At 41.5% G+C, this 21,627-nt stretch overlaps 4 protein-coding genes across 4 annotated transcripts; 3 read left to right on the top strand and 1 right to left on the bottom strand.

Moving 5' to 3' along the window:
- Positions 1-3,923: 3,923 nt before the first annotated feature.
- On the top strand, positions 3,924-6,449 carry LOC137955235 (uncharacterized). Its single transcript, XM_068802127.1, has one exon. The coding sequence runs from the start codon at positions 3,987-3,989 to the stop codon at positions 6,294-6,296; it is 2,310 nt and encodes a 769-aa protein (XP_068658228.1). The 5' UTR covers positions 3,924-3,986; the 3' UTR covers positions 6,297-6,449.
- A 5,063-nt stretch (positions 6,450-11,512) lies between these two features.
- Positions 11,513-12,582, top strand: LOC137954901 (uncharacterized). Its single transcript, XM_068801796.1, has 2 exons — positions 11,513-11,705; positions 12,017-12,582. Exons 1-2 carry the CDS (start codon positions 11,541-11,543, stop codon positions 12,539-12,541), a joined length of 690 nt encoding a protein of 229 aa, XP_068657897.1. The 5' UTR covers positions 11,513-11,540; the 3' UTR covers positions 12,542-12,582.
- A 285-nt stretch (positions 12,583-12,867) lies between these two features.
- LOC137959897 (uncharacterized) lies at positions 12,868-14,049 on the bottom strand. The gene is made up of 4 exons (XM_068807308.1): positions 13,690-14,049; positions 13,380-13,601; positions 13,200-13,225; positions 12,868-13,117 (listed from the first exon to the last, which is right to left on the bottom strand). Exons 1-4 carry the CDS (start codon positions 14,047-14,049, stop codon positions 12,886-12,888), a joined length of 840 nt encoding a protein of 279 aa, XP_068663409.1. The 3' UTR covers positions 12,868-12,885.
- Positions 14,050-16,822: 2,773 nt separating this feature from the next.
- LOC137954895 (auxin response factor 3-like) lies at positions 16,823-21,126 on the top strand. Its single transcript, XM_068801791.1, has 10 exons — positions 16,823-17,097; positions 17,205-17,261; positions 17,432-17,611; positions 17,774-17,858; positions 17,995-18,085; positions 18,194-18,358; positions 19,197-19,316; positions 19,410-19,485; positions 19,592-19,754; positions 19,823-21,126. Exons 1-10 carry the CDS (start codon positions 16,858-16,860, stop codon positions 20,758-20,760), a joined length of 2,115 nt encoding a protein of 704 aa, XP_068657892.1. The 5' UTR covers positions 16,823-16,857; the 3' UTR covers positions 20,761-21,126.
- Positions 21,127-21,627: the final 501 nt, after the last annotated feature.

Raw genomic sequence — 21,627 nt, 5'->3', positions numbered from 1 at the left:
GGAGTTGATAGCTTGATGCTACTACCTTTACTGTAGAAATTTGGTAGAGCTTCTAGCTATCTTGAAGTTTGAGGTGTTGGGAGAGATGACGAAGTTCTGATAAAGCATTTGCTTGGTGTAGGCTTTGTAACACATTCAGGGGGACATGATCTTTATTTCTTGCAGACTCTATGAAGATTAGGGGTGGGCATTGGGTCAAGTTTTGCGGGAAATCGGACTCAACCCGACCAAAAATCTTGGGGATATGTTTTTGATTCACCCCATAGGTTAGGGATGGGTTGGGAAAAAATCCCCATTCAAGTAGGGACGGGTTTTCCTGAACCCGACCCACTGGATTTTATATCCATAATGCCCTTTAGAAAATATACGAAGAACATATATTTTAATGATATAGCAATATAATTTATAAAACATTTTGGGTGTATTTATATACCATTGGAAATAACCGTGAGTCTAGTTTACAAATAAAAAATAATTTTTACAATCAGAGTTTTCTAGAGAGAGAAATTGACATCTGAAGTAGTAAAGGTCAATCAACAGAAAAGTTTCAAGTATTAGCATAAAACCACAAATTTCTGAATGGTTTGTACTAACATGAGTGAGAATTTATATTGGAAATTATTTCTCAACAGAAAGATAATGAGTCTACTTTCTATCCCAATAAAAAGTTTCTCAATTTGATCTTTCTAAAGAGAAATATCCATATTGGAAGAATCAAAGGTCATGATGCATTGCCTATTGCATGCAAAATTCCGAATATAAACTGATTTTATTTGCTTCACTTTTTCTATTGCTACTATTGGTTACGTTTCCTATTTGTTTTTAATATCTAGTCAATATTTTACCAACTTGAGTATCTTTCCTTACTTCAAAGTTTATTTTCTTTGATCTCACATTACATTATTTTCCTTAAGAGAAGTTACATTAGTTTCCTTAAGAGAAATCTTTCTGTATATGAGTTTAATTTTCTTTTTTAACAAAATCTGAAAATTCTTGTTTCCTCATTCTAAATTCCAAATGTTAGTTTTCTTAAATCTCCCTTATTCCTGAATTTATCTCTTGAATATTTGTTTCCAAATTGGTCAAGGTGTGTTAATAGGTAATTGTCTTATATGAGAAGTATATTTTTAGAAAGTTTTCATTATTGTGTTCCATTATTTTCATCATATTCATAGAGGAGTTTTTTTATTTCCCTCTTGGGTCATACTTGGTCAAAAATTTTAAGTTATTTCAATACTACCGTTACAAAATTCTTCTTATTACAATGGTGGTTATTTTCTTTCTTTAATCCCATTTTACCCTCTAACTCGATTGCCTCTCTCCTACCATCCTTTTTTACTCTGATTTATGCTCTTAGGTCAACCCCTTGGTGTGTTGGTTTGGTTGGTCCTCTTTTTATATGTGGGTGCTTTTAAGTCTATTGAGACTTTTTTTACTGGTAGCCCTAGTGGGTTTTTATCGTCGTCTTTTGAGTGACATACATTACCCTCCTTAGTGATTATTATCACTATTTTATTCAAAATCCTTTGAAGTTGGTTTCGACTCCTACTTTATCACCCTTTTTTTAAATTTTTTAGAGTCTATGTCCAATTGAGCACTTCTACAAGATGAATCAAGTTTAGTCACATTCATTACTCTATTGATTTAATGTACCTTCTCTTATTATTTTCTTTACGTGTAAGAATTCAGATTAGAATTTAAGTGATATAGTGGTTGCGCCTCCTTTCGAATTCCATGTTTAGAAGAAGAAGTACAAGAAAGAGATAACCAATAATGAAGAGTTCCATGTGTTGTGGTAATCAAAATTTATGTAACTTAAATATCCAAATAAAGGGGAGAACAAGATGAAAACTACAAGCAAGATGAATCAAAGCAAGGCAGTCAAAATTTCATTTTCAAGCACATAAGTATTTTGACCAAGATTATTTGCACAGTGGAGTTACAAACACCTTTTGCCCTTTTGAAGCATGTAGTGCTAATGACATTGTAGTCATTGTAAACACCTTCACACAACTATAAATATTGCCTCAAGCCATGGGATAGAATATTCAAACATGTTCCACTTAGCTCAAATTCATTATTACATCTCTTTTTCTTTGTTTCCTCTCTCCACTCTCTCCCAAATGCTAGAGTTCATCTCTTCTCTCCTTCCCTTAAGCTCTCTTGTATTTATGTGTTGGCCCTAGAAACCAACAATCTCATATATCACAAAACATAGATTGTACCCATGACTAGAATTGAGAGATGACCTTGGTTAGGTCAACTTAATCCAAATCAAGTCCTAAAACCAGGTTGAGTCAAATGAGCTCCCCCTCCCCCCATGTTAAAATTTGTGTCCACTTGATCAGAGTTGCAGGTTGACCCGATAGGACAAAATATCATGTATTATACATGGCACTATGGTAAAGTAATCATCTATGAATAAATATTTTCAACACACGTCCTTAAATTCATAACGAGTAAATACTCGTGCATTTTCCTTTAAAGAAGCTGTATTCATCACATCTATAGTTATTGGTGAAGACCTTTGGCAATTGAAAATTAGTAAGACCCAAATAGTTGAATGCTTATAAGAAAGAGTTAGATTCTTGATTCGATTGATTCGATTGGAGGATATGTTCTAATCCCCACGTGGCTCCTTGTGTGTTGTGAAGACAATAAAATGGGAAAAGCCGGAAGACAATAAAGAGAGTTTGACCCAAGTTGGCTTTCAGTTTTCACTTCCCACGGTTCCGAGCCAGGCAACTGAATCGGATTCGATGCACGGGGAAACCCATCATCAGGACCCCTCCAGCTTATGCACCTCGAGCCCTGTCTGCAGGTAAAACAAAATGGAGAAAGGTGGAAGAGGAGGAGGCTTTCGCATTGAATTCATGGCTAATGACGCCCACGCGAAGATCCGGTGTCTTTTGCCGAGCCGCAACGGGTTCTTTTATCGGTCAAACTCCAGAAAACTAAGCGGTCTAACCTGGCTTTATCAAAAGGGGGTATCTTTGAGATTATAATACAAGGGAGTCAAGCTCCATTTAGTGCGATTAAAATAAGAGAAGAGAGACTGCGTAAAGAAGGCTCTTCTCTGTCATCTGTGTGCAGAATTTTCAGATTGGTGACATCGAGGCCACTCGAGAGAGCTCAGAGCTGGCTTCAGAATCGTCCCGTTCCCATCCAAGGCGGCAACGCCTTAGGCCCCAGACTCGGATTAGCCCCCTGTCCTCTCCTGGGCATGTGCGCCTTCTTACCATATTTTGGACTCTTCTGCCCCGTCCCTGCTCTCCCATGTGAGTGTCTCCACCGTACCTTTTCTCTCTCACTCTCTCTCTCTCACTCACTCACTCACACACTCACTAAACCTTGTTAACCCTTCCTTTTTAGGATATCTTCGTATCTGCCACTATGGTGATAATAAGACCATAGGTGACTCCTAATTGAAGCATAAATTCCGTAAATGCATATATGTCACATATGGATATATATATATATATATATGAAATATAAGTCAAAGCCTATCTGGACCGGAACACAAGATGCCATGTCTCCCAGATACCGTGAGACTCAGGCAAAATGAATTATCCCTTTCCATATGGTCTCACCAAATTTATACATAATATCCCTCGGCCCCGAGTCACACACGCGTCAATGCAGAAACCCTCCTCCTCTTGCAGAGCCTTGTAACTTTTACCGTGGTCGTGGATTCATGATTTAGGGTTTATTATGTTTTTACTTTTCTGATGATTTACCGCACAATTTGGTACATCATTTGTTGGACGGGGAGCAACTAACGGCTATATGTATATTTTTCGCGTTTTGGTTATAATCGTCAATGCGTGTGGGTATTTTCGTCATTCCTGCTACGGTGCTTCTCTCTCTGGGTCTGCACCCCTGCGCTTGCTTTCTCTCAAGTGGAGGAAAACGCAAATCGCTTTCTTTGCTTGCAATCTGCATTTCTCTCTGCCTTACAAACTGCTTCTTTGTTATGGACCAAGGCAATGGATGGAGAGAGAGCCCATCGCAGCGGGAGCAGTGAGCTTTTTATCTGTTTCACTTCCAGACCTTCGTCTTCCTCATCCTCCATGAGAATACCTTCAAAGTCGATCCACAGCCCAGGTCGGACAGACAAGTTTCGAGATGGAGGATCCTCCTCATCGTCTTCCCTCCATACCTCCCTTAGCAGAAGATTACGGCATAACGGCAGTCTCAAAGGTGGCCAGGCTTCCCCCATGTTTCCCTCCACAAGCAAGAAAAAGGGCTGCGCTTTCGACACGCCGGAGCCCACTTCGCCGAAAGTCACTTGCATTGGTCAGGTAAGAGTCAAGACCAAGAAACAAGGAAAGAAAATCAGAGCTAGATCGAAGAAAAGAGGAGAGCTGAGTTTCAGAAAAACCCAAGAAGGCAACGATCACCAGGCGGCGGAGGACGGGAGACTGGAGAGAAGACATCAGAGATGGGTTTCGCTGCCCCTTAGTATTTGCGAAGCGTTGAGGACTTTTGGAGCCGACTTTAACTGTTTTCAGCCATGTGGAGGTCGTTCATCGTGTGGTTCGTCTGGTGAAGATCGAGACAAGGGGGAGAAAAGAAGTACGACCACCACCACAGGTACCTGTGGAGCTGTTTTTGCTAGGTGGTTAATGGCTTTACAAGAGGGGGAAGAGGAGAAACGAAGGGAGTTGCAGGAGCAGGTGGCTTTGGCAGTGGAAGACAGGGGACCGAAAGAAGAAGCGGATGATGCTAAACGGGGAGGACATTGTGCGGAGAAGGTTTTAGTAGAGGAAGACGAAACTGTACCAGTATGCATTCCCCCAAAAAACGCACTTTTGCTGATGAGATGCAGATCTGAGCCGTTTAGAATGTCTTCCTATGCCCAGCGCTTCTGGGAATCTCCTGTACCAAAGGATGCCGAAGAAGTTCTCGACGATCAAGATGAAGAAGAAGAAGAAGGAGATGAAGACGATGATCCCTGCGAAGAAGGGGAGTTGAATGTTGAACAGGCAGAAGAAGGTGATCTGGATGAGGCCAATGTGGAGCTTGAAAAGGAACAGAAAGAAGAGGTCGCTATGGAAAACATCGCTTTTGACGGAGCACTTCAAGGAAGTGAAGTAGAACTGATGGAAACGGAAGTAGAAACAGGGGAGAAAGTAGAACGGGCTCGAAAAGAGGAAGAGGAGTCGGTAGAGAAAGTCTCAGCAACAGAGCTTGGGGAGGAGACAGTCACGGGAACGAACTCTTCGCCTGAATTTGGTGAGGAGCCCGTTACAGGAAAGAGCTCTTCGCCTGAATTTGTGGAGGAGCCCGTTTCAGGAAAGAGCTCTTCGCCTGAATTTGTTGAGGAGCCAGTAGTGGAAGAAGGCTCAACGCCTGAATCCATGGAGTCGGAAGTGGAAGAAATCGCATGGGGTGAAGCTCTAGACGAAACTGAAGATGCAATAGAAGAAAACGAAGAAAATGGCGAATTGCAGCCGCAGAGATCAGAACAGGAGGAAGAAGAAGAAGTGGAAAAGGAGGAGGACAGAGAGTCGCTGAAAACAGATGAGGAAGAAGAAAAAGAGAAAACAGAAGGAGAGACGAGGTCGCTGTTGCAGGAACCAGAAGAAATGGGTGAGACAGATGAGAGGAGTGATCAGAGCCAAGTAAAGGTTGAGTGGAATGAGGCGGAAGGAAGAGTGAGTTGTTCGTCTTCGTCTTCTACGGCTTCATCGGTACGGTCAGAGGAACTTGTGACATCCACCTGTGAAGGCGAACCAACTGGAGAGCAGACAAGCGCAGACGTGAAAGAAGAAAAGTCAACCGCGGCAGAAGGGGTTGAAAAAGAAGAAGATGGCGAAAGGGGCGGCGGCGGCGGGGATGAAGAAGGAAAAGAAGAGAGTGACAAATCTCTTCCTGACTGCTTGTTACTGATGCTATGCGAACCGAAGCTGTCCATGGAGGTTTCCAAGGAAACATGGGTCTGCAGCACGGATTTCCTGCGATGGCGACCAGAGAGGAAGCCCAAGGCGACCAAGGAAGGAACGGCGGATGATCGCCGGAGGTTGAGCACCGATTCTAATTCGGGAAAGCCTCCACCGCCGCCATTGCCGGCAGTGAAACCTAACCCATCTTATCCCCCTCCGAGCGCTCCGTCCATGGCGGCGGCGGCGGCGGCGGTGGAGGAGAAGCTGGTGAAGGCCTCGGAGAACGAGCCGTTCGGGCTCACACGCTGCAAGTCGGAGCCGATGAGGTCATCGGCTAAGCTGGCGCCGGAGGCATGCTTCTGGAAGAGCCGGAAGCTGCAGCAGCACCCGGCAGCCGGCATCGGCTTTTGATGACTAGAACAGAAATGGCTCAGGTCGCTGCGGTTAAGATCAGCTCCGTTAGTATTTTTCTTTTCTTTTGTGTTTTTGTAAGATTTTGATCTGTTTCATTGTTGTCCGTCTTTTTGTACTGTGTAAATCAGCCTTTTCTTTATTTGACCTGAATTCTTCTCCTATTTTATTTATTACATAGCGATTTACGTTGGAAGCCCCCAACCCTTCTCCGCCCCTTCTCCACTTCTTCTCCACATTATATCCTAATCTTTGCTTAAAGGTTGGGAGAGTATTAGAAAGCAATAATTATCTTTCATATCAACTACTGCCAAAGATAAGGGACAACCAACAATTCGAATGGACCTCCTCCTTATATGATTTTCCTATTTCCTCCCTTGTTTGTGGTTGGAGATCAAGGGACAACCATTTCGAATAAAGGGTGCTTTTATGTCATGTTTATTTTTGCATAAAACTCCTTTATGCTCCCCTAAAACTCTCATTAATTGGTTACAAGATCTAATCTTGTATCATCGTGTCACATCTCGATTGATGGTGACAAAGTAGTGCAAAAAAGAATGATTGCAAATTGGACATGGCCTCATATGATTTATTTTAAATATCAAAAGAATAAATCCAAGTTTTTCACACACCCTTTATCCTTTGTATTCTTATCTTACAACACTAATTTATAGTTGCCTGACTTTGTGAGACGTTGATGCAACCACTTCCTTGTGGCATTTTTCTTCCATGTCACCAACATTGAACCCGTATCATCATCTTTCCTTGAAAGAGATGTCCTAACAATTTGGGTTTGTGCAAGGGTGAGAGTTTCTTGTTCTACCTCTTTGATCGATACATCAAATTATCCTAACTTTAAAAAGAAGGGTCTCACTTCTTTGGTGAGAAGTTTCTTATCAACGCCTCTCTACTTTGTTTTATCATAACTTCACTTTAACGCTTTTACAAACACCGTATTTGAAGTAACTAACTCATCTTTGAGAACAATGATGATTTGCGCTTGTATTATCAATTCCAAGATCTTGTTTTCAGTACAAAACATTTTTCTCTTGAAGAAACAATTATTTGATAAAATTTATAATAATTTTGATAATCAGTTTTTCCAATATCTTCTATCCTTTTTTGCTCCAACAATTGTGTCATCTAATTATCTAGTAGTTGCTCTCGCATTGTAGGCACATTGGAGTCAAGAACATGATAAGATTTGGTTTTCCTTTTCTTCTAATGTAGGTTTTGTGACTACCGTCTCTTTTTGCTCCTTGTAGTAGCCACTTTTCTTTGGTTTACCTGCAATTTTAGCATATCTATGATGACATTAGTTGTTTGAGATTCTTTGGATGAATCATTTGAGGAGGGTTTTGAGTATTTCTTTATTAAGACATTGGCCTTCATCCTGGAGTCATCAATAGGAGTATTTCCATCATCCTTTTGCTTGATGATGATTTCTATGTTTTGTGCTTCTATAGCCAACTCTTGAAAACATTGAGCTTTTGGTTCCCAAAAAGTAGATTAAGGCCCAAATGCATCACTCCAATGCATATGTTGATCTCGATTTTAGTCGATAAATTTTTGCATTGTTTTTGCAATTAAAACTTAAATTTCTCCAATGATTGATGTAATAAATTGCCTTTTTTGCTTGTTGTTGGTTAATGTTAGTAAGCTTGATCAAGGTAACAGTGGGGTGGGTATTGTAAAATTAGTTCAAGAATTTATGCTCCTGTTGTTTGTAGCTATCAATTGATTCTTGTGGCAGTTCAATGAACCAATCAAATGTATTTCCTTTTAATGAACATTTGAATTGCTTCACAAGAAGATTCCCACCAATCTTAGTATTTTTGCACGTCTTCATAAAGTGGGTGAAGTGTTATTTAGGATATACATTACCGTTGAACTAGTGCAATTTTTTAGGACAACACCCGAACAACATCCTGAGTGTTGGTGAGACACTTGCCCACCATCAACTAGAGGACTTCTTTGAATGACATCAGTTATGAAGTCATTAAGAAATATCATGGTAATAGAGCCATATTTGACTACTTAGGAATCTCATGCTGGTAGGGAGCAAATTAGCCAAAGTGCTTATAGATGCTTGATGTTTGTCTAATGCACGAAAGAGTTATCTCATATTAATAGCTAGATGCTCTAACGTATTCATGAGCTAAGTGATTTAGGCATCTCTGGCCAAGATTTGCTTATCTCGCTCCTTCTTCGATTGATGGAGTTCAATGACTTGCTCCTTAAGCATTTTTGTTTTGAATCATCATTATTGTAACTTTGATTAATGGTGATTCAATGGGTGAAACAACCTCTAGTGTTTCTCAAAAAGGCTTGATCATTACAAGTACTAAAGTTGTACTTAAAAGAATAAAGTCGCACCTTTGATAGCCTTGTGAGAGGGCTATTTATTGGTGATATCACCACTATGCTTGAGTAACTTTATCACCCTTGAATCCTTTTTGAATAGAAAATAGGGTTTTGGTTGTTATATCTTCTCTTGAATGAAGGTTGCTTGGTAAAGAAATTCTTTGTCATCGCACAGCGTAGTGACTAACTTAAAGGTATGTGTATAGGCAGCAGTTGGATCGTAGAACCTCATGCTTTTGCGAGTAGGGATCGATTCAATGACTTTAACTCCATTTTCTTTGCCATTATCAAATGCAATCATTGAGTTGATAGCAAGAAAGTGGAGAAAGATTTGAGAGGAAGAGATTCCCATCGAGCATGCCAAAAAGGTTGATATACATGAGGTCCAATCCACGATACAACATGACTTTAAATACAACAAACAAAAAGAATGACAAAATTATAGGTGTTGTGAGATTCAAACATCGATTTAATCCTTCAATTCGATCTACGTGCCCAAATATAGCTCAAACTTTGTTTACTCCTATTGATGTGTTGAAACTTCTTTGATTGACTAGCTTCAATTTGTAGTTATCCTCCACTAGATGCTTGATGAGAATATTTCACTTTGTATTATGTTTAGGAGAGTCAAGGATGGTAAGAAAGTAGCGTAAGAAAGATTGTTTGCTACTACAAATCCGATATGGCATCAAAGTGATTGATTTGAAGTGTCAAGAAAATAATTCGAGCTTTTCGTATATTGTGGACATAACTTCTACATACTTGAAACTTAGGGAAAAAATTTCATACTCTTTAAGAGTTCTCTCTAGGTTCCCCAAAGTTTAGAATTGACCTCTATTTATAGGGTGGTGGGGGTGGGTCAACCATCCCACCATTTTCTCTCCTTCTCTCATTAACTAAGTACACGTATAAGGGGAGAGGACCATGTGTCAAGACTCATTATTCATTTCACGAGGATGTGATACCCATCTTATTTATGTGGCATTCTCCGAGGTGGTGCCTACCTTCCACGCAATGTCGTCGATGTGATTGCTTGGGTAGAGTTTTCCTATGACATCATGTGTTACCTTTTATGTTGTTGCTTGTGTAACACTTAGGTGGTGTCTCTTTTTTATTTGATCTTAGTTGTAGCCCTACACAATTTACTTATTCTTGATCATCGATCAGACCTGGATCTCGCTAATCTACTCCAAGTTTAATCTAAACCTTGATTATAACCTTTATTTGACCCTTGGTCAATCTTCATATTTTCACCTTTGAGAAGTTTAACTTTGACCATCAAAAAGTTCTTTCAATCTTGACCGTTAATCGATATTCAATGATTTGGATGGTTGAACAAGGTCCTAACTTTGGTGATCGAATTTTCATGCTTATTAGTCTAGTTAACAAGGGTGTAGCTCATTTATGAGTCTTATATAGTAAAATTGCATGTTGAAAATGATAAATTGAATTGATAATGTGTAATTGGAGAGTAACAAAAAATTATCTGTTCAAATCTCCAAATTGAGCAAAATCAATAAATCTACATGGCGGTCACAAGGAATTTTTTTTGAATTTTTATTATAATAAATTTTGGAGGTCGAGAATATTGCAACTTTACTACACACAAAAAGACAAGTGTGTCTTGCTCAAGCTGGCACTTTCGTTTCAAACCCAGCTTAAAAAAACGAAGCCATACCACATTGAAAATCTGAGTCCACTGGGACTCAAAAGTTTCAAACGCAAGTCAACTCGACGATCGTGATCTTGCTTCTCATTCCTTCACCAAGCGGATCCACCCCTGAAGTAGTGGATTCAAACCAAAATGAGAGAAAACGGAACTGGGTGGCTCAATCTTAGTTGGACAGGCCGATTTAATTGATTCAATCAGAACAATCGATGAATCTACCATATTGAGAAGGGAAAACACTCCTCTCCGCCAATACAAATAAAGGGGGAGGAGAGGGGTGTGGCAGATGAATCTACCATATTGAGAAGGGAAAACACTCCTCTCCGCCAATACAAATAAAGGGGGAGGAGAGGGGTGTGGCAGCCTCCCTTCCTATTCACTGAGTCGATAAAGAGAATTTCTCCTCACTAGGAGGATGGTTTAAAAGATAGGAAAGGATGTGTCTGTTTCAACTTCCAAATAGAACTTCTTGTCTTTTTTTTTTTTCCTTCCTTATTTTTATTGAATGTCTTTCTCCATATAATTTGACCAACTTTAGGAAGAAATCATCTAAGATCTAAAGTAGGCAGTCCGTCGTTGCAATCGAAATGTTTGATGAAATGTGGTTGTCATCAATCTGAACCAGAAAACTACGCATATGGCGTGAACTAACGCTGCTTCGACTAGAGCGTGGCTGACCAATGAGTTCCACACCGTTCTCTTCACCGGCAGCGAACATGATAGCCATAACTTGTGGGGATCTATGAAACTGGCGACTTTTGGTTTTCGAGACCCAAACATGAATCACACCCGTCATGTTCAACTCGCTGGATGACAAGAACTTCTCACATATAGAAAACAATAGCTGGGTCATGATCCCCATCTCCAATGGTGTGATTGGCTATTGGTGACGACATCAATACGTGTTCTGTCTGGGTGCCCAAAATTAGTAGTAAGACAATCAATCATACTTCCGGACATTCAGAAGAGCTGTAGTGCAAGCAACCCCTGTTTGTTGCAAATACGTTAATATGGTCTTAACTTGTAAGCTGCTTTTCGTGTTGCGGCAAACGTAGCAATCCACTTGCAGGCATCAAGAGAAGAATCGAACGGATCCGCTTTTACCCTCGAAACTGAAAGGTGGAATCCGCAGAAATAAATAGCTGAACATGAACAACCATCAAATCTCCCAGATGTACTAGTCATCAGAAGAAGAGGGTGGAGTCTGGCAAATGTTTCATAAGGAATACTTGGACCTCGTCTTGGTGCCAGCGGGGCTGGTTGTCATGTTCGGTTACCACCTCTTCCTTCTATACAGAATCCTCAGAATTCCTCACACTACCGTCATAGGATATGAGAACCATAACAAAATGGCATGGGTGGAGAGGATGATGCAGGTTAGTGCTCTTTCTCCTCTTCTTTTGTCACTGCTCCGTTGATTTTTCGTTGCTTGTATTTTTTAACAAAATTGAATCTTAACCGAGTTCTTTGCCAAGGACCGGTTTTGTGTGGCTGAGAAACAATTGAAAAATCAATCCGCCGACCAGAAATATAGGATTGCAGTAGATTTGCCTGCGCCAGGGTTGTAGTCTAATAGCCCCTCTCAATCAGAGCATCCCTACCAAAAAATTTATCAGGCCTGCAAAATTGCTTCTTGAAGAGATGATTTTTACTTATTTGAAACTAAGATGACCGTTTTCACTTGCAGGGAGCTCCAAGTAATACAGGGCTGGCGCTTCAGGTACTCTCCGAGAATGTATCAGCATCAACTTACCTAGCTTCCCTTTCCATTACTCTGAGCTCACTTATTGGGACATGGGTAGGCAGCTCGTCCTCCAAGCTCATTTCAGATAGTGTCATCTTTGGCGATACAAGCCGATCCACCTCTTCAATCAAATATATAACCCTTCTCTCCTTCTTCCTAGTGGCTTTCACTGCCTTCGTTCAATCAGTGAGGTACTTTCTGCACGCCAGTTTTCTGATGAGCACCTTGGACTCGGATATACCCCTGAATTATGTCCAAACTGCGGTTATAAGAGGAAGCAATTTCTGGTCACTCGGGCTACGTGCACTCTATTTTGCCACCACTTTACTACTTTGGGTCTTTGGCCCCATCCCAATGTTCATATGCTCTGTGGTTATGGTAGTCGCCCTGCATTTTCTCGACAGAAATTCAACCCCATTGCATAAGTTTCAGTTTCATCCAAGAAGAGGCCAAGAGAGATTTTTTTAAGAAGAGCAGGGCAGCAGAAACAATGTGCAGTTCCATCAAACTTTATGGCTCCCAACCCAAATTACGAGATAGAGAATTTTGAATGCTTTCCAGTTTCCTACCAACAGAGACCTATTACAGTTCTCGTTTGATTTGTTAAGAGTTTTGCAATCTTCCATACATCTGGTTTCAAATAATTGCAATGAAAGTAGACAAAGCAGAAACCATGAACTCATAACAAACAAAATAAAATCACTGAGCAAAATTTTGAATGATAAACAGAGGAAATACTTTTAAGAGGCAGATAAGGACATAGACATATTGTACAAGGAGCAATGAGGCTAAACCTTTTTGAGTAACTTTGATTACTTTGGACTTTGTTGTCCGTCATTTTTGTTGGCTTCCTCATTATCCACAGGATTTGTAATTGAGGTGCTATCAATACTTGATGGCCCATCTACTTTGTCAGATGTTTCTTCACTTGAAAAGCCTTCCATGAAGGAATTCAGAGCAAGCTGGCCAGAATAGAGTATCAAACCAACAGAATTGGCGCCAAAGACAAACGTCGCTAGATAGCATATGCCATTAATGATGGTCCTGCAAAGCATTTGGGGGATTTGTCAAAACCTTAAATTGAACATGGAATTGGACTTTGAAGTGAATGCATAGAGGTTCCTACCTTATTGTTATTGTTATTTGCCGAACCTGCGAATCAAAGTAAAAAAGTTCAGACTAGAGCATACATAAGAAGTAATCGAGATCAAAATTTAATAACATTCACACCATTTACCCAAAAAAAAAAAAAAAAAGTTACATACTAAAAAGAGGGGGGATGGAGGTGTATGAGAGAGTAACGGACCGAGAAGTTGTCAGAAATGGTCTGACGATTGAGAGAAGCCTCAATGGTAGTAGTAAACTTATACAGCACAAGAGCAATAACACCGGCCGATAGCCCACCCAGCAAGGCCTGAACTGGTGAAGGGGGTTTCCCAGGTTCCAACGAGGCCGACCCCATTGCTTTTAGATTATCCAAAGCCTCCGCCTGGAGGCCTTTCTTGGCGATGCCACTAGACCGCACCCTCTGCACGAAACCCAAAGTCCACAAAACCGATTTAGCGGAAACATACAAAGATGGACATCAAAAGGGTGAGAGGGACAGAAAGCCTTACCAGTTCTTTGGCTCGTTTAGCTCGGCGACGGAGAGATCGAAAGAGAAAAACAGAAATGGCACCAGTGAGGAGAACGCTAGTGGCAATTTGAATGGGTGAGGCTTCGGCGGGGTCGCCGAAGGAAAGAGGGAAAGCGGAAGGAGGGAGCTGGATAGGTCCATCTTCGGCCGGAGCGGCAGTGTCGGACAACTGGGCGAGCCATGGCCGTTCAGCTCGGGAAAGAAGATTGGCGCGGAGTGTAGAAAAAGAGGTGGCGGCGCCGAAGAAGGGAGAAATGGGATAAGAAGACGGGGGGTGACGGCCGGAGAGGCTTAGAGAAGGAAGGAAGAAGAGGCAGCGAGAGTGAGACTGCAGCAACATTATCGGATAGGAAAGATAAAAATAAAATATCCCCCTTGGGAGGAAATTTTAAAAATACCCACCGTCTTCTATGGGTCCAATCCGAGCTTAGAACGTTTTTCCCCTGTGGCACTCGGGACCCAGGAGGGATGTTCTGGATCGAGGACTCTGTTAAATGTAAAATAAAAGCAAGTTGGTGTTTGGGCCTCCATCCAAATACCCGCACCAGCCAAGGTTCAACCACCGGTAACAGTTCGGTGGTTCAACACTTGTAGTTATTGTCTTTTAATTTGGAGAAAGGAAAATGGGTCTCCTCTTGGGACATGGATTCCAGGGTTTCGATATCCGAGTTGCGTCACTGAATCAGTCGAGTGGAATGTAGCTGAGAATTGAATTCATTAACACGACTGTAAAACGGAATCCGTTTAGTTGCTATTTTATGAGCTTTTGAGTTTGCTAATCAAGATCATCTTACTAAACTGCCACTCTACTGCATGACCGACTTATCTCTAATATACCCGCCGGCCCACAGATTCTGTCGCTGCTCGTGCCCGGCGAACCATTCCTTCGGGAGCGGAGACTCCTCCTTCGAGGGACGCGCAGGGCCGGGGGCAATGTCTAACGGCTTGGCCAGGTGGGAGGTCACCGTCAAGCCACGTGGTCCACGCCTGGGGCTGGGGAAGCGTTGAGATTGACGTGACTAAAGTACGATGAAAGGCCGGAAGAAGGGAGCAACGCCAACGCCGAGCGCGCGTAAAAGTGGAGAGGCTCTGCCTCTGCCGTTCAGTCCCTCACCCTTTTTTGCCTCTTTTAAACCCCTTTTTGTACAGATTCCATCGTAAAAAGAATTTTTTTCAAAACTTGAGCCTCTGAGTCTGCCACCCCGGGGTCCCACCGCAAGTGGCCCGCTCCTGATTCCTTCATTATCTTCCATCCTGCCCTGCCCTAAAAGCAGGGTTTAGCCCCGACAAATCTCGTAGCCTTCCAGTTGCAGATTGAACCCATCAGTTCAGTGATCCCTTCGCCTCGCCCCTGCACAAGCCTGGTTTGATATAAACCAAACCGAGAGATTAGAAAACACACGAAAAAAACAAAGTGGTATCAGATCAGTTCATCGTTAACTCAATCCAGTAGTGAAAATTACAGGGGAGACTGTACCTTCTGCACTCTGACGTACATACTCGCGGACGCAGCCAAAATAAAGAGATTTAACACTGGACCTGGTGCACTTGATTTATTCAATTGCCATCGCCTTCTTTTCGTAATCAGGTTTTTGGACGGATATTTCCATGAAGAGACGTCTCATCCTCTAAGTTTTGCTTGAGTCTTCGATTCTAGACCCGTAAAAAGCACTTTACCTAATGTTTTTGGTCTAAAGCTTTGGCGCATAATTACAAAAAGGGTTAGAAGACTAACACAATTGATTCCACGAACATGCGAAGAATTAAAAAGCAAAATTTTGTATACAAAAAAGAATATTTATTAGCGTGATGAACGTTCTGTTTGATAAGACAGAGAGAGAGAGAGAGAGAGAAACAATCGTAAGAAGAAGGGGTGGGGAAGGAGGAATTGCATGCAAAAGTTCCAACAAAGGGAAGAATTTTCCATCATGCGATTTATTAGTAAAAACGGGCAATTATAGGAAGAGCCAAGCAAAGCAGGGAATAAACGAACAGAGTAAGGGGCCGCGATTAGGGGGGTGGGTGGGACAGAAACAAATCGGCGACAGAGTAAAAGGAAAGACGGAAAAAGACATGCAGAAAAACACAGGATAGGAAGTACGGAAGTCGAGAGAAAGGAGACAAATAGAAAAATTGAAAATCTATGCAGTTGATTAACTCCTTTCATTGGATCAAAAGGAAGGCAGAGGCTGAAACCTGGGGTGAAATTCGGGAAATGTGAAAGGAAAAGGAACCCGTTCTGTCCGGATTAGTGTTTTCCATACATGTACCGCCGAAGCGCATTCATTGCTTCGATAAAGACAGGGACACCCCTTTCCTCTCTCAATCTTCTCTCTTTATGACTTTTATACCCAGATTTGTCGCTTTTTTCTCTCTCTGGTTTCGTTTGTGATAAAAAAATGTCGTTTTTTTAAACAGCACGGACGTTCGAGTATGTAATCCATAGAATTGCGGAAGAAAAGCAGTCGGTTTCCTGTGGAAGAAAACAAGAGAAAGGTAAGTAGACGTGACAAGGCTACCATTATCTCAATTTTCCTTTTTAATTTTTTTTCCCTTTGTCATTTCCTCTCTTTTGCGGTATGTACGACGCTACGACCGCGTTAAAAGTCTCGCGGGGATCAAATCCATTCTTGCCTCCTCCCTCCGTCCGCCACTGAGGGGATGCTCGACATTTTGGGATGTTGAAGGGTAAAATGGGTCATCGATCATAAATCAAGGGAACGTACAACGTCTTTTCAGTTAATATTATAGTAATAAAGTTAAATAGTTAATATCAATGGAGCGGCAGAGCGCACCAGAAACAGAAGCAGCAGCTACAGCTGCGACTGCACAGCAAAAGTCAAGAAGAAGATGAGAGAAAGACTTGAAAAGAGAGTGAGCGAGCGAGAGCTGAGTTTTGGGAGATTTGTTGTTGTTTATTTTTTTTTTTAAATAAGAGTGAACAGGAGTACGTACGCATGGTGTCTCCGTCTCTTTTGACCCGTCTGCTTTTAGCAACGCCAAGGGTGAACAGGCTCATCACCAGCATCAGCAGCACAGGCATGTATCTCCTTATCCGAAGCTTCAACGCCACCACTGACCAGACCTGCCCCACATCCATTTCTTCTGCTCTTTCCGAGATTCCTCTTCGTTCCTTTCTTCTGCTTTGATGGAAATCGATCTGAACGCCATGGATGATGCCGTAGAGGATCCTTCTATTAGTTCGTCAGCCTCTGTTTGTTTGGAGTTGTGGCAGGCATGTGCGGGCCCTCTCATCTCGCTCCCCAGGAAGGGGAGTTTCGTGGTGTATTTGCCGCAGGGACATTTGGAGCAGATGGGGGGTTTCGCTTCCATGAATTACGATCTCCCTCCCCACGTCTTTTGCCGTGTTATGGACGTTAAACTTCATGTAGGTCTTTCCTTCGTTCCCTTTTCACGCTGCGTCTATTGGTAGCTTCCTCATCCATCATTAATGGTGGTTGGAAATACCTTTTTTTTTTTCTTTTCCTGGTCTAGGCGGAAGAGGCGACAGATGAGGTTTACGCGCAGGTCTCCCTCGTGCCTGAAAATCAGGTAAAGGAACAAATTCTGCCCAATTTTTTGTTTCTTCAATTTGCCTGCTCCACTCCACACTCGCTTCTCTTGTCTGAAATGCATATTGGGTTGGGCTCAACATATTTTCTGAAAAAAAAAGTTGTTATTGAAGTTCGATATATTCACTAACTGTCTTTTAGTTTTGGCAGCAAATGGAGGAGAGGGCTCTGGAAGGGGAGGTTGAAGCGGATACTCGGGAGGAGGCAGACGGTTTGACCAAGTCAACAACGCCTCACATGTTCTGCAAGACCCTCACGGCTTCTGATACTAGCACTCACGGAGGCTTCTCCGTTCCCCGTCGAGCTGCAGAAGACTGCTTCCCTCCTCTGGTAAGTGGTTATAATAGTATCGTTTTAATAACCACATCAATGCGTGTCTTCATTGTAAAACCTTTTTCCAGAATCTAATTCGGAATTGCCTTCGCCTAAACTTATCTTGCTTTCTTCAGTTATTTTCCTCTTTTCCTTACTTGAATCCTCTGCTGGTCTTAGGATTATAAGCAGCAAAGGCCTTCACAAGAGCTTATTGCTAAGGATTTACATGGTGGCGAGTGGAGGTTTCGACACATTTACAGAGGCAAGTAGCTTATTCTATTTGAACTTTATGTCTTCGTGTGACTTTCATTGAATAGTTCTTCTAGCCTTTTATCTAAAGATTCGTTGTTATAGCTTTCACTAAAAATTTAAAACGGTTGTTGTATTTCGGTTTGTAGGTCAGCCACGCAGGCATTTGCTCACTACCGGATGGAGTGCATTTGTAAACAAGAAAAAAATTGTTTCTGGAGACGCTGTGCTTTTTCTTAGGTATCAACTCGCGTCGGGCCTACTGTTCAAAAGTATTTCTTTTTTTACTCGACTGTGAACCTTTAATTGATTGATTTAGTCTTCTTCTTTTCTACGGTTATCGTTCAGGGGCGAGAGTGGAGAATTGAGACTAGGAGTTCGTCGAGCGTCTCAACTTCATAGTGGCATTTCATATGCAGCCTTCTGCAGTCAAAGGTCGAACTTGGGCTCCTTTGCTGCTGTGGCTAATGCGGTAGCCAAGAAGAGTGGTTTCCACATATATTATAATCCCAGGTATTGCATACTTCAAGGAATTAATCTACTTGGGAAAAAAATGCAGAGTAAGGGAAGAAAGTCATGATGTGTTACCGCTTTCTTTAAGTATTGTGTTTCCCTTTAACTTTCGCGATGGCTTCTCTCTTTGGTATCACAGCACCTGTTGTGAATTGTGATGGTCAAGCAAGTTTCCCAAAAAATGACAGAGGAACCTTTTATTTTATTTTTTCAGTTCTGATAGATGAATATTACTGAAAAAACTAAAGGAAAGAAATATCATAGTTGGTTATTATTCAATTACAAACAGTTCTTTGCTGTTTCTTTGTGGAAGTGTCCAGATGGGCAATTACGACCCTTTGCCTGCGGTGAGTTGCTTTTTGAGGGAATTAGATGAAGATCTCCCGTGGGCTTTTGCTTGTGAAGATTTGTTCTCTTCTCAACTTCAATATTTATTCTTTTGAGTGTTGTGAGGTTGATAGTATTTTGAAGGTGCAATGTTGGAATGTGCTGGATAATCAGTTGCAACTTTAAAAAATGCTAATTAGCTGCTTTTCAGATTTATCTTAGTATCTATTTTACTTGCACTATTTATCTTTTAATCTCTTTCCACATTTCCTTCTTTTGCTGCATGCTCTTAGTTTTGGCTGTCATAATAGGGAAGATAGTGTTCTAAAGTAATATAGGAATTACAGCATTTGCATTCGTACACATGTAGTTGGGTAAAATTTGCACAAAAATATCTGACTAATTGCGTGGGTGTTAGTTTGTGATTTTTGTCTGCTTAAATGTTGAACTACTTTGCAATGAACTCTTTTGATCTATCACAACCTCAAAGCTTCAAGTAATTGACTTGTAGGGCAAGCTCTTCAGAGTTCATAATACCCTACTGGAAGTTCTGTAAGAGCTTTGGTCGTGCATTTTCTGTTGGAACAAGGATCAAAATGCTTTGTGAAACTGATGATGCGACTGAGAGAAGGTCTTTTCCTAATAGCATGTTTTATAGACCTACATCTTCTCTAATTAACCAAAACATCGAGAAGATTTGTTTATTAACGTTTTTCTGTTGTAGGTATACAGGGGTAATAAGTGGCATCGATGACTTGGACCCTGTTAGGTGGCCTGGCTCAAAATGGAGATGCCTATTGGTAATGCTTTCTTCACTTCAATACTGAGCTTCTACTGCTGCTACTATAATATGGAAATTGTATATTAACGATATGTTGGGTCACTTTTTTATTGGCTTCTCTGCAGGTAAGGTGGGATGTTGATGCAGAAACCCATAGGCAAAACCGGGTGTCACCATGGGGGATAGAACCCTCTGGCTCTTTTCCAGTTTCTTCCAGCTCCACTCTTCCTGGCCTTAAGAGAAACAAACTCAGTCTTCCATCAGCCACAACAGAGTTTCCTCTTCCTAGTAAGTTTATAGGGCCTTGTACACTTCCATCTTTCCACATTTTGCTCATTGGTCTCTTCTTTTCTCAGATGGGAGTAGCTTTCCAGACTTCAGGGAACCTGTTGGGTTCCAGAAGGTCTTGCAAGGTCAAGAAATTTTGGGTTTTCAAACTCCTTACAAAGGCATTGCTGTGCCAAACAACAGGTTGCTTGAAGGGAGGGGCTGCATTGGCTCAAGAGATAATGTGAGTGACTCATCATACAAGGGCGTAGGCCTGAGTGAATCTCTTGGATTCCATAAGGTCTTGCAAGGTCAAGAAATTTCCCCTCTGAAACAACGATTCAATGTAGACCGAGTCGATACACAGGCTTGGGACAAAACTGGTTTCGGAAGTTTAGATGGGGTTTGCATGTTCAACAGAGGGAGTGGCAATAGATGGATTGCGCAAGCCCAACCAACTCCAGTGCCGGGCCCTGTGTCTTCTCCATCTTCCGTGCTAACATTTCCACATGGAAGCGTTCGGACTCCACACTTGTACAGGACACATGGTGCAGAAATATCGAAAGGGAGGGAAGGTGGTGACCACTTTGGTTGGCTTGATAGTCCTGAAGGTCTAAGTAGGATGTACGGGGCTTCAGAGAGTCGCCCAAACTGCAATGGGAATGATTTGGGAAGCTTGTTGTCATATCGTCAGTACAATCAGTGTGAAGAGTTTGATACATGTCAGACCATTCATAGAAAAGCAGATTGCAAGGAGCAGCATGATGGTCTTCAATCTGCTAAAGGCAGTTGCAAGCTCTTTGGATTTTCCTTAACAAATGAAACAAATTCATCAAATGAAGGCTGTACCTCTCCAACTTTATCTCCTTCCGCGGAGGATGGTTCTCCATTGCTCTCAAGCCCAAGTTCTGACCCAAGGATGTCAAAGACTGCAGTCCGAAGTGTAAGAACGGTAAACAGCTTCAGCTCCCCTTTTAGTCATTTCCATTGTTCTTTACTTTGTCATGAGATGAAAACTGCAGGTTAACAAACACGGGAGTGTTGTAGGCAGGGCCATTGATTTGTCCAAGCTTGAAGGGTATGATGATCTGATCTGAGAGTTGGAACGGCTTTTCAATATGGAGGGGCTATTGCATAATCCCAGAAAAGGATGGCAAGTTGTTTACAGAGATGATCCGGACGATATGTCGCTCCTGGGGGCATTATCCTTGGCAGTAACAGCTCGGATCGTATTGATGTACTTGAGAAAGTTGTTGTTACATAATTCTCTCGTCATATTTGAAAAAATCATGGGATATATTTGAAACTTTAGACACTACGATAAACAAATTGGAAATTCATATGAAAGTGTAATTCACTTTCACTCGTTTCGGTGTACAACGAGTGAAAGTGAAATCTAAGCGTTTTACTCTCTCTCTCTCTTCTTGCCTTGGCTCTTGACTTCCTCCGAACTCCAGACCTCTACACCTTCTCCTTGCCCACACCTTCCTCTTGAATCTGTCAACATATTTTATCAAAAAACTCTTCCACTTTCTACTAAATTTTCTATTGTGTACATTAACACAAGAATTCACTTTACAATACTCTTTCAATTTTATATATTAATACAAAAAAAGAGTAATTCACTTTCACTTTGAAAAATGTACTAAGCCTCCTACAAGTTTCAATGCCTATTCTCACTACCAAAGAAGAACATGCCGAGCCACTCGAGCAGGAGTGACAACGTAAATTACAATCAAAGTATTTTTCTGGGAGAGCTAACCTCTACTTGGTCATCGCCAAAATCTGCTTTAGATAGCAATTTCCGAGATTTTCAAACTCCATGACATAGCAGTGACGGAACTGCAAAGTTTTGAAGTTACAACATTCAATGAATTCATTCGTCACCTTGAAT

The sequence above is a fragment of the Aristolochia californica genome, unplaced genomic scaffold, assembly GCF_029961685.1.
Source record: "Aristolochia californica isolate CCGP_79_NKW_82.1479 unplaced genomic scaffold, dmAriCali1.0.hap1 SCAF_1, whole genome shotgun sequence".
Classification (NCBI taxonomy): domain Eukaryota; kingdom Viridiplantae; phylum Streptophyta; class Magnoliopsida; order Piperales; family Aristolochiaceae; genus Aristolochia; species Aristolochia californica.
Note: the sequence above shows the minus strand (reverse complement) of the source record. Positions and strands in the feature narration are given on the sequence as shown.